The sequence below is a fragment of the Mus musculus genome, chromosome 7 (genome assembly GCF_000001635.26).
Source record: "Mus musculus strain C57BL/6J chromosome 7, GRCm38.p6 C57BL/6J".
NCBI lineage: Eukaryota > Metazoa > Chordata > Mammalia > Rodentia > Muridae > Mus > Mus musculus.
This window is the reverse complement of record NC_000073.6, coordinates 3,906,886-3,918,942: the sequence shown is the minus strand read 5'-3', so window position 1 is coordinate 3,918,942 and position 12,057 is coordinate 3,906,886. Positions and strand designations below refer to the sequence as shown.

At 43.3% G+C, this 12,057-nt stretch overlaps 1 protein-coding gene across 6 annotated transcripts; it reads left to right on the top strand.

Moving 5' to 3' along the window:
- The first annotated feature begins 3,371 nt into the window (after nucleotides 1–3,371).
- Nucleotides 3,372–10,666, top strand: Lilra6 (leukocyte immunoglobulin-like receptor, subfamily A (with TM domain), member 6). 6 transcript variants are annotated; one of them, XM_006539632.4, is made up of 10 exons: nucleotides 3,373–3,501; nucleotides 3,656–3,691; nucleotides 3,870–4,154; nucleotides 4,304–4,609; nucleotides 5,746–6,030; nucleotides 6,155–6,463; nucleotides 6,691–6,987; nucleotides 7,231–7,533; nucleotides 7,765–7,815; nucleotides 10,121–10,666. In XM_006539632.4, exons 1-10 carry the CDS (start codon nucleotides 3,468–3,470, stop codon nucleotides 10,255–10,257), a joined length of 2,043 nt encoding a protein of 680 aa, XP_006539695.1. In that variant the 5' UTR covers nucleotides 3,373–3,467; the 3' UTR covers nucleotides 10,258–10,666. The 6 variants fall into 6 exon arrangements, 5 of the variants coding, with proteins under 5 accessions (XP_006539693.1, XP_006539695.1, XP_006539692.1 ...); NM_011090.2 differs by lacking the exon at nucleotides 7,765–7,815 and having other exon boundaries at nucleotides 3,442–3,501; nucleotides 10,121–10,663; XM_006539630.4 differs by lacking the exons at nucleotides 6,691–6,987; nucleotides 7,765–7,815 and having other exon boundaries at nucleotides 3,372–3,501.
- The last annotated feature ends 1,391 nt before the right edge of the window (nucleotides 10,667–12,057 follow it).

The window sequence follows — 12,057 nt, the reverse complement described above, 5'->3', positions numbered from 1 at the left end:
AAGGTATATCCTTTTGTTTTAGGATAAAATGTTCTGTAGATATCTGTTAAATCCATTTGTTTCATAACTTCTGTTAGTTTCAATGTGTCTCTGTTTAGTTTCTGTTTCCAGGATCTGTCCATTTTTGAGAATGGGGTTGTAAAGTTTCCCACTATTATTGTTTGGGGTGCAATGTGTGATTTGAGCTTTACTAAAGTTTCTTTAATGAATGTGGCTGCCCTTACATTTGGAGCATAGATATTCAGAATTGAAAGTTCATCTTGTAAGATTTTAACTTTTATGAGTATGAAGTGCCCGTCCTTGTCTTTTTTGATAAATTTAGGTTGGAAGTTGATTTTATTCGATATTAGAATGACTACCCCAGCTTGTTTCTTGGGACCATTTGCTTGAAAAATTGTTTTCCCCCTTTTACTCTGAGGAAGTATCTGTCTTTGTCCCTGAGGTGGGTTTCCTGTATGCAGCAAAATGTTGATTCCTGTTTATATAACCAGTCTGTTAGTCTATGTCTTTTTTTAAAAGTCAAATGCCCAGTTTTACATTTAATGATTACACAATAACAGATACCAGAATAAATGTTGATGGAGATCAATGGAAGCATTAGATACAGTGCTAATACTTCCCCCCCTTTTAATTAGTCAAAACCTAATACAAAATTCAAGATATGCTATATCAAAGCCTTTCTTTCTTAACTCACTACTAAGCAACTGAAATTATGTTCAGAGATTTGATTATTGACCTGTTAATTATCTGGAAATTCAGATGTTTTGTGAAATACTTGAAAAATCTCATCCATCCTTTGTGGTTGGGCAACTGGCTTGATGGGGCCTAAGTTACTATTTTTTTCTCCAGAGGGGGACAATGTTTATATGTCCATCAAACTCTGGAAGGAAAAGGTGTGTTCTAAGGGTCATCTGGTCTGGCTGCACTGCCTTCCCTGGGGACCTGTGCACTTGTGGGCAAGTTCCCTGGGGCCTGGCCAGCCTTTGCTTACTGGCCTTGAACTTGGATTCCATATAAATCCTCTGTAAACCAATGTTGTTAGCTTCTATTATTTCATTGCTTACTAAGGAATAGTCCAGGATGGTGCTAAAGAATTTATGATGGCGGTGGCAGTCTGTGGATCCATCCCCAGGCTGGGAGTCTGCTTAGCATGTGATCAAATGCTTCTTCACATGGTAGAAAAGCAAGAAAAGTTGTGTAGTGGTTATTCCTGGTTGTCAACTTGACTATATTTGGAATGAACTACAATCCAGAATTGGAAGGCTCACCAGTGACACTTATCTGGAGGCTTGGAGATCCTTATCTGGATCTTGGTATGGAGATCTTGAGCCATAGTGGCTATGGATTCCAGAAGATTGAATCTCCGAGTTTAAGGAACACACCTTTAATCTGGGCTACACCTTTTCATCTGGGATTAAGGGTGTGGTGGAACACACCTTTAATCTGGGCTACACCTTCTGCTGGAGACAATATAAGGACATTGGAAGAAGGGAGTCTAGCTCTTGCTCCTTCGCCTGCTTGCTGTGTGAGACTAACTGCTAGATCCTTGGACTTCCATTCACAGCTGCGACTGAACCATTGTTGGGAATTGGGCTGCCGACTAAGTCATCAATAAATTCCTTTACTATTTAGAGACTATCCATAAATTCTGTGACTCTAGAGAACCCTGACTAATACAAGTTGGAATGCCCATGCCAGGGGGAAACCCACCTTCACTGGCTGCTGTGTCACTGAACAGTGGGTGTTAAGGAGGGAGGTACTAGGTTGGGATCTAGTGTTTCATAACATCTGGAAAGATCAGACTTTCAAGATAAGATAAAAGAATTTATTTGGAAACCACCATCCCTGACCTCAATCTATACTATAGAGCAATAGTGATAAAAACTGCATGGAATTGGTACAGATACAGACAGGTACATCAATGAGGTAAAATTGAAGACCCAGAAATGAACCCACACAGCTATGGTTACTTGATCTTTGACAAAGGAACTAAAACCATCCAGGGGAAAAAAGACAGCATTTTTAACAAATGGTTCTGGTTCAACTCACAGTCTGCAGGTAGAAGAATGCAGATCGATCCATTTTTATCTCCTTGTACGAAGCTCAAGTCCAAGTGAATCAAGGACCAGATATGCTGAATCTAATATAATATATATTACATATATTATATTAATATAATATATTATTAATTATATTATTAATATATTATATATAATATACATATATTATTATATATAATTATATAATATATACTATATAATATATATTATATTAATAATTAATTATATTATTAGCGTGTGATCAAATGCTTCTTCACATGGTAGAAAAGCAAGAAAAGTTGTGTAGTGGTTATTCCTGGTTGTCAACTTGACTATATTTGGAATGAACTACAATCCAGAATTGGAAGGCTCACCAGTGACCCTTATCTGAATATATTAATATAATATATATATTAGATTATAACATAATCTAATATCAGAAAACATGTGGAAGAGCCTCAAATTCATAGGCTGGCATGACCACCCAGTTCTCCCAGGGTCTAGACCACCAACTAAGGAGTGTACCTGGAGGAATCCATGGCTCAAGATACACATGTAGCAGAGAATGGACTCTCTCACAGCAATGGGAGGGAAGACTACATTGATGCCCCATAGTAGGGGGATGTTTGAGCAGTGGGCGAGAGTGTGGAGGGGTGAGGGCACTCTCATAGAGGCAAAAAGAATGGGGAGGCCATATGTAGGATGGGGAGTTGGTGGAGGGAACACCAGGAAGTGGGATATCATTTGAGATATAAACAAATGGAATGATTAATTTAAAAAAAGAATTATGGTCATATTTGTACACCTACAACCTGTATCCCAAGAAACTTAAATAAACCTGCACCTGTGTGGACCAGTAACCCCATGACAAGATAACTTGTTGAAAGAGCAGAATGACTTAGGAAAACGATGATGGTAAGTGATGAGACACTGATATAGCTCAGTACATAAGTGTCTGCTACCAAAATAAGACCTGATCCTGTTGACAGGATCCACACTGGACAAGGAAAACTGATTGCTGAAGTTGTATTCTGACCTCCATACACGTGCTTTGACACACATGCATGTGTATATACAAACAACATAGAGACAATAAAACACTAAAAAAATGAAAAAATGTTCACACATGTTTGCTACAATATGGCCATGACAGTAATGTGCATAGGTGAGGCAGACACTGGTGGGATGAGGAATCGCCATCTGTGTAAGACCTAATGGCAGAGGGTCTACTGCCTGGCCTAGTCACACCATTGAGGAAGTCAGAGCACGGTCCTGAGGAGGGCAGTTCCTCTTTCTGTGGGGTTGCTGATATATGACATTGTCATGGGGACTGCCCTGCCTCCAGTGCCACACCCTGTACACAATCCCTTCAGAAAGGCTCTGTAGCTCTGGCCTCAAGCACAGTTGCAGCCACTGAGGGGAGATGCCATGTCCTGCACCTTCACAGCCCTGCTCTGTCTTGGTGAGATGTGAAGAAGGGGAGGGGAAACTGAGGTCTGGAAATGATCATGGCCTGTAGACCAGCACTCACCCAAGAGGAAATGCCAGGGTCTGAGATGTTTCTACAGACTTGCTCAGCCTTAGGGACAAATCTCTTACAAAGAACTCTCTTCCAGGACTGACTCTGAGGCTCTGGATCCCAGTGCTGACAGGTGAGTGTGTCTGCAGCTGACCTGAAATGCTCTTCTCTTCAGATCCAGGAGCCATGCCTGGGCTGTGATGGTGGAAAACACCACCTGTGTGAGTCTGTGGGTGGCGGGAAGGTCATGAGGTTAAGGACTTCAATCTGAGTGTGTTTGTCCTGAGTCCTAGTTGCTCTGTTACTTGCAGGGTCCCTCCCTAAGCCTATCCTCAGAGTACAGCCAGACTCTGTGGTCCAAGTGTGGACTAAGGTGACCTTCTTGTGTGAAGAGACAATTGGAGCCAATGAGTACCGCCTCTATAAAGATGGAAAGCTATATAAAACCGTAACAAAGAACAAACAGAAGCCAGCAAACAAGGCTGAATTCTCATTCTCAAATGTACACCTGAGAAATGCAGGTCAATATCGATGTTCCTACAACACCCAGGATGAATCATCAGGCTACAGTGACCCCCTGGTGCTAGTAGTGACAGGTGAGAGACACACAGGATCCTAGGCCTCAGGTTATAACTGTCCAGACTTGGCTCTGTTAACAGGAATGCCCACCCTCACTGTGGGAACCTCAGAGCCAAGGAGAATAATGAGGCTTGGGGATATTTAACTGACTCCTCCTTCTCTCCAGGACACTACTGGACACCCAGCCTTTCAGCCCAGGCCAGCCCTGTGGTAACTTCAGGAGGGTATGTCACTCTCCAGTGTGAGTCTTCGCAGAGCTATCACAGGTTCATTTTAACTGTAGAAGGACAGCAGAAGGTCTCATGGACACAAGACTCACAGTATAACATCTCTACAGGGAAGTACCACGCCCTGTTCTCTGTGGGCCCTGTGACCCCCAACCAGAGATGGATATGCAGATGCTACAGTTATGACAGGAACAGACCATATGTGTGGTCACCTCCAAGTGAATCCGTGGAGCTCCTGGTCTCAGGTGAGGAACCTCAGCCTTCCATAGAATGATATTGAAATCATACAGGTTTCAGAGACCACTTGATGTGCGGTGTATGTGGGGATCCAGGGCTCTTTTGAACGTTGACACAGAGCACAGGAAACAGTGATTCCAAGACTCACAGTGACAGCCAAGCCCAGAGTGCCCATTAGGGAGATGATGCTTTATGAGGGCTTCGGTTACTCTGGATCAGCTGTAGCACCATCCACCAGAGCTCAGAGATTCTGGAAAACACAGAGAGGAAGGATGATGATAGCTAGAGAGGTTGAGGATACCCGGAGGACACGCCCTGGAGAGCACAGAATCAACTAAGCAGGAATCCTGAGGGCTCACAGAGCCTGCACGGGTGTACCCTAGGACCTCTGCATACATGCTGTGACTGTTCCAAATGATAGCATTTTTTATAGCTGGTCGTGGTGGCCCACACCTTTAATCCCTGCACTCGGGAGGCAGAAGCCAGCAAATTTCTGACTTTCAGGACAGTCTGGTCTACAGAGTGAGTTCCAGGACAGCCACGGCTATACAGAGAAACCCTGTCCTGAAAAACCAAAAACAAAAAACAAAACAAAACATTTTTTTTGGTGGTAGGGGGATTATATTTCACTGTATGGTCTTGATTTATTTACCTGGAACTCATTCTATAGACCAGGCTGGCCTCCAACTCAGAAATCCACCTGCCTCTGCCTCCTCTGTTGGCAGATTAAATGTGTGTTCCAGAAGCACCTGGCTTGCTTCAGTTTCTTATTGGACTCCTAACAGTGGGAGTGGGGATCTCTCTGACACTTTTGCCTACACATGGGATCTTTGTGTTCCTAGTGGCTTGCCTTGCCCAGTCCTAATATTAGGGTGTGGGCCTAGTGTTCTTGCATCTTTTTATGCCATGTTCAGCCGATATCACTAAAAAGCCTCTCTTCTCTGAAACAGAGGAGCAGTGAGTCTGGAAGAGAGGGGAGGAGGGAAGGACTGTGTCATATCAGGAAGGAGGGAAGAATGGGAAGTTGTCTTCTGGTGAATTGTATGGGAGAAGAATGAAAAAGACAAAGGCAACATCTACTGGTGGGACATTCTCTGTGCCACTCCCAAACACACCCACGTGATTCACTCTGACTTCTATGTAGGTAATCTCCAAAAAACCACCATCAAAGCTGAACCAGGCTCTGTGATCGCCTCCAAGAGAGCAATGACCATCTGGTGTCAGGGGAACCTGGATGCAGAAGTATATTTTCTGCATAATGAGAGAAGCCAAAAAACACAGAGCACACAGACCCTACAGGAGCCTGGGAACAAGGGCAAGTTCTTCATCCCTTCTGTGAGACGACAACATGCAGGGCAATATCGCTGTTATTGTTACAGCTCAGCTGGTTGGTCACAGCCCAGTGACACCCTGGAGCTGGTGGTGACAGGTGAGGGGACAGTCAGATTCTCAACCCCAGGCTCTGCTCTCAGGAGAACTTCCTTCCCACAGAGTATCACAAGAGAGCAGGGATGGTGTTAGAACACGTAAGAGACATCCTCCTTCTCTCCTAGGAATCTATGAACACTATGAACCCAGGCTCTCAGCACTGCCCAGCCCTGTGGTGACAGCAGGAGGGAAGATGACACTCCACTGTGCCTCACATGGTCACTATGATAAATTCATTCTCACCAAGGAAGATAAGAAATTCACCAGCTCACAGGACACAGAGCATATATCTTCTAGTAGACAGTACAGAGCCCTGTTTATTATAGGACCCACAACCCCAACCCATACAGGGGCATTCAGATGTTATGGTTACTACAAGAATACCCCATTACTGTGGTCAGTACCTAGTGCTCTCCAACAAATACTCATCTCAGGTAAGTCCTCACTATCATTCTCCAAACATTTTCTGAGGCCCTAAGCCCTTTGCCACAGGCCTGCCCCTCTGCTGAGTTGCAGGTAGACAAACATAAAATGGAGAGCCTGTGTTCTCGAAAACAGCCCTGATTGGGGAGAAGAGGGGACATGCACAAAGGCAGGAGGGGAGGGCAAAGGTGTTTGGTAAGAACCAAACCTCAGTCTCTAGCTGTCACCTTCCCTCTAGGGCTGTCCAAGAAGCCCTCTCTGCTGACTCACCAAGGCCATATCCTGGACCCTGGAATGACCCTCACCCTGCAGTGTTACTCTGACATCAACTATGACAGATTTGCTCTGCACAAGGTGGGGGGAGCTGACATCATGCAGCACTCTAGCCAGCAGACTGACACTGGCTTCTCTGTGGCCAACTTCACACTTGGCTATGTGAGTAGCTACACTGGAGGCCAATACAGATGCTATGGTGCACACAACCTCTCCTCTGAGTGGTCAGCCTCCAGTGACCCCCTGGACATCCTGATCTCAGGTGAGGAACTCAACAGACTCAATCAGGAACCTAGCCTCTGCTCAGGCTCTCATGGGTGAGCTGGGGAACTGATGGCCAGGATGGATACAGGAATCCTAAGCAGGAGTGGACACAAGAAGACAAGAACAGGAGTTGAGCTCAGTCAGAGAAAAGAGACAGAGGCCCAGGTTCTCAGGGTGGAGTCATGTGTGATTCCAGCTCAGAACAAGGAAGCTAGCCTCTCATCATGCCTCTTCTCTTTAGGACAGCTCCCTCTCACTCCTTCCCTCTCAGTGCAGCCTAACCACACAGTGCACTCAGGAGAGACCGTGAGCCTGCTGTGTTGGTCAATGGACTCTGTGGATACTTTCATTCTGTCCAAGGAGGGATCAGCCCAGCAACCCCTGCGACTAAAATCAAAGTCCCATGATCAGCAGTCCCAGGCAGAATTCTCCATGAGTGCTGTGACCTCCCATCTCTCAGGCACCTACAGGTGCTATGGTGCTCAAGACTCATCTTTCTACCTCTTGTCATCTGCCAGTGCCCCTGTGGAGCTCACAGTCTCAGGTGAGGTGGTCCTGACTTCTCAGCATGAATCACTTCCATACTGTAGCAGAGCTGTTTACTGGGTTGGGATTAAGGGCACAAAAGGAATGGTTAGACATAGGCACATTCGTCAGCACATAACAGGATACCAGCAATGATCCTTCATGTAATATTCACTCACTGTGACGAGTTAGGAGGGCATATGTAGGAGAGACAGCAGGAAGAACAGCCTCTTCTTGTTCTGTTTCCTAGAAACCATTGAATCCTCCACCTGGTCTCTCAAAAGGCCCAACCCACCAATTCATAAGTATCACACATATCTTTGTAGGAAAAGTGCTACAAACACAGGCAGCCTAAAAACCAGATCCTGTTAATGACACTTCTCATTTCTGAGTTATGCCAGCTTGGGAGTATCAAAGACCAGCAAATATCCCAAAAGAGAAACCAGAGACTGGGGCTTAACTGTTGGGCTACAGAAGGTAGCATCCAAAGAGAGGCATTGAGCCTCCACTTGGATGATGAGACAGCTGGGTAAGATTGTTAGCAAAGAACCTAGAAAGCCACCTCCCCATAATATCCCTAAGAAACAAACATTTTCCCTGCATAGAATCTGTCCCGGGATTACTAACAAAGACTCTGTTGGAATGTAGGCTCAGATGGGTAAAGCTGCTTATATCCTGATAAAGCTGCAGCTGGAGATCCTACTTGGACAGTCCCTTCAATTGCTGGGCTGCTGTTTCTCTGAGTATGAATGGGAGAAGCCTGGTTCACATGTCTGTGTACTTTTGGTGATGATTGAAGCTGTTACCTCTCCTGATAGAGGAGATCCCCAGAACTTGATTCTGCAGTCAGTCTAGCCCACAGCCTACTGATGCATGGCAAGGGTGGGTCAAATAGCCATGGTGGGGGACTCAGGCTCATTCAGTCTAGCTCATGGGGCATAATTCTCAGATTCTCTATGAGTTCTGTGACATCCACCCTTAGGAGCATCTTCAGGTGCTATACATACCTATCTTCCAATGTGTTGTCATACAGCAGTGACTCTGGAGTTCATGGTCAAAGGAAAGAAAATCTAGAATTCTGAGCTAAAGGGGTGTGTCAGTATTTTCCATTTACAATAAATATTAGCTAGCATAGGGTTTAAAGCTGCAGAGTGTCAGTCAGATGGATATTCACCCTCATGAGGGTGGGAGGCAACCTGAATCATTCTAGGGATGTCCCCCTGCTAATGGAATCCTAAGATTTCATGTAGTTAGAAAAACCATCTTGGGGAGGCCACAGACAGATATAGGATCCTATACAGGTACTGGTTCCCATTGCCAACCTCTTCTCCTCACTCTCAAATAAACAATATTCACAGGATCCCTGTCAGACCCTTGCTCTCAGTGTAGCCATGGCCTATGGTGCCTCTGGAGAGGTTTAATAATTACAAGCCCTGTTGAAGTCTGATGAAAACAGATTCAAATCCATACCTAATCCATGTCAGACAGAATTCTCTATGAAATCTAGAACATAACAATATTCAACAACATTAAGGAAAACAAAATCCAAATGTTACAATTGATACCTATTGCTTTGTGAAGTCTGTAACCATTACCTTGTGAGTGAAATATAGAAGATGTGACTGTATGATTCATACTTCACTGAGCAGTGACAGCTACGAATGTCTTAATCTACGCCTTGGTACACCTGTCTGAAAAGAGAGGGTTTGGAGATGGGACCTCCAGGGACTCTTTAACCTTGACCCTGGGATCTTCTAAAGTGATGGAGAACCGTCACCACTCTCTTCTCACAGTGGCACACACACTGTTGTTGCAATAACTTTTGCTTCTAAAGCCAAGAAAAGTAAGGGTCATGTCAGTCAGGGTTAGGATCTACGCCTACCATGCCCTAGTCCTGGTATTGAGGGACTCTTAGGGAAATTCCAGTGGATTAACATCCACTCTCTTTTGTTTTGTTGTTTTTGTTTTACAGAGCGAGAGAGACAGAGACAGAGACAGAGACAGACAGAGAGACAGAGATGGAGACAGAGAGACAGAGAGATCAGAAGTAAAGTCAGATCAAGGGAGAAATGGAAGAGTCAGAACATGACAAGGGAACCGACACTCACTAAAAAAAACACACTGAGAATCTGATTCTGTACAACCTCTGATAGGCTCATGAGAATCACCATACTCAGAATTTTCTGTTCTCACTAGTATGTAATTGCTTTTTATTAGCACAATGTTTGAAGAATTTAGCAAGAATAAGAGAGGGGAACCAGCTGTATAACAAGAAACATTCATCCCAGAACTCTATAAGCTTATATGGTGAAAATGATGGGCATCTCCAATGAATGAGTGTGGAACTCAGAAGAAACACTAAGGTCGATTAAGTACAGATACATCCTGCTCCTCTTCTTCTACTATTCTCAGGATCAGCTGAGAACATCTGTTCATGCTAGAACATGTCCAAAACCTAGGCAATTGAATAAAGAGAATTCCATGTCATAGCACTGGAAAGAGTAGAACCTTGTCCTCTCCAGGGACAACAAGGGCCCTGGTTGGATGCTTAGTTAGGAAACTTTGACCATCCCTAACTTCTGTAACTTCTGTATCTAACTCCACAGCCACAGAGAACCAGGATCACACAACGGAGAATCTGATCAGGATGGGGATGGCAGTCGTGGTCCTCATCGTCCTTTCGATTCTAGCCACTGAGGCTTGGCAAAGCCATAGACAGACCCACCCTGCAGCTGGAAACTAATCTAAAGAGAAAAGAATGCATGTTTCTATGTTCTACACTCTGGGAAATATATCTGATGACCCAAAGTTGTCAAAAAAAAAACAAAAAACGAAAAAAAAAAAAACAAAACACTGTTGTGGTATTGAGGAACTGTTGGGATAGAATGTCTAGGGAGCAAAAGTGTGGGGTTCAGAGGGAAGTGGAATTTTATAATGAGGTGCTTCCTCAACAAATGAATTCCTGTCCCTCCACATACTGGGAGCCTTTGTTTCCTGAACACTCTTCTGAACCCAGAAAGTGAGGGAATAGGCTGTCCCACCTGCCTGGAATATCTTTCACCTATGGATTGTAATTTTCTGTATTTCTTTATGGGATGTATTCATTCACATTTAAAGGCCTCTGTCATCTTTATAAATTGTATTTAAGGACAGTTCCTTGTATGTGTGTGAGTGTGCATATACGGGAGGGTTGGGTGTGTATATTAGCCTACTGCCATTGGGTGTTCTTTCAGGCAACTTGGTGGGCAGGGGCTTGGGAGACAAAGGCTTAGTTGATGTTCCTTGTGGCAGCAGACCTCCTGGAAAGCATGCAGTCCTTGGGGTAGGAAATGGAGTACTCAGTGTAGGTTATTGCTCTTTCCTAAGTATTCAGGGGAGTTGGCAGGACAGGGCTTGGTGAGGAGACGCTTAACTGGTATCCTGTAGGATGGCAGCCCTCTGAGTAATCAGGCAGGGTTGTGGCTGCTACTATTTTTTAAAGGAACATACCAATAAAATGACTCCTGGGTCAATGTCTTGCTCAGCAACTATCAGAGCAGCTTCCTCCTGCAGGAGATGGGCACTTATGCAGATACCCACAACTGAAACAGCAGAGAAAGATCTGAAAATACTGAATCCTGAATGGGTAAATACTTGCAAAAGAACATTTAGTTTTTCTAACAAGTCACACTGGTACACAAAGCACACTGAAGGGCAGGTCTCATGCCCAGCGGTACGTGGCCAACACTAAATGAACTCACTGGTATTTTCGAAGTCTGTGCTTATAATGCTTGTCTGTTACTTATATATTATGATAACCTGTCATGTGCTTTTAGAAGATCTCAGGGAATTCGTAATGTAGATGTATAAAAAAAATCATAGAACTACACACCTCACAAATGTACAGTTCTATTGACCAATGACTCCTGTATAATTAGCAAAAAGATTTTCATTGGTTTTTTTCTTCCATTTTTCCATTCTGTGTGACTACTTACATTATTGTGCCTAATGTCATTTCACTGTGAATTTCATTTTCTAATTTTTTGTGATTTAAATGCATTTATACATCAAATGAATTAGTAATGAGTACTTTGAGAATCATATAATACATAAAAATTTGTTCAACTTCTATATTCCTATCCTTTCATACCCTAAATTATCATTAATAAATATTTAATACTATCTATAACTGAGGATTCTGCATCTAATGTTGAATCCTAAATTGATTCAAAACATTCAAAATATTCTTTGGGAGTTAAGCATAGTAAAAAAGCATAAAATATTAAAAATGAATCATCAAGAAATATATTCAAAGGCCCTGATATGATACCACCTGACATAGTGAGAGAGTACTTAAAATGCATTATATTTCTGTATACAATATCTAAAAATCAGTTTACTTAAAAAAGGTTATCAGTGTTTGGAGGAGAAAAATGATTTTGTCAGTAAGTAGATTTAAAAATTTTTAGAATAGCAAAAACTCTTTGAAGTTAAACATTAAGAAAATGTTAATTGTAAGCACTATGAAAAATTATGAACAACATTTCCATGATGTTGGTAGAAC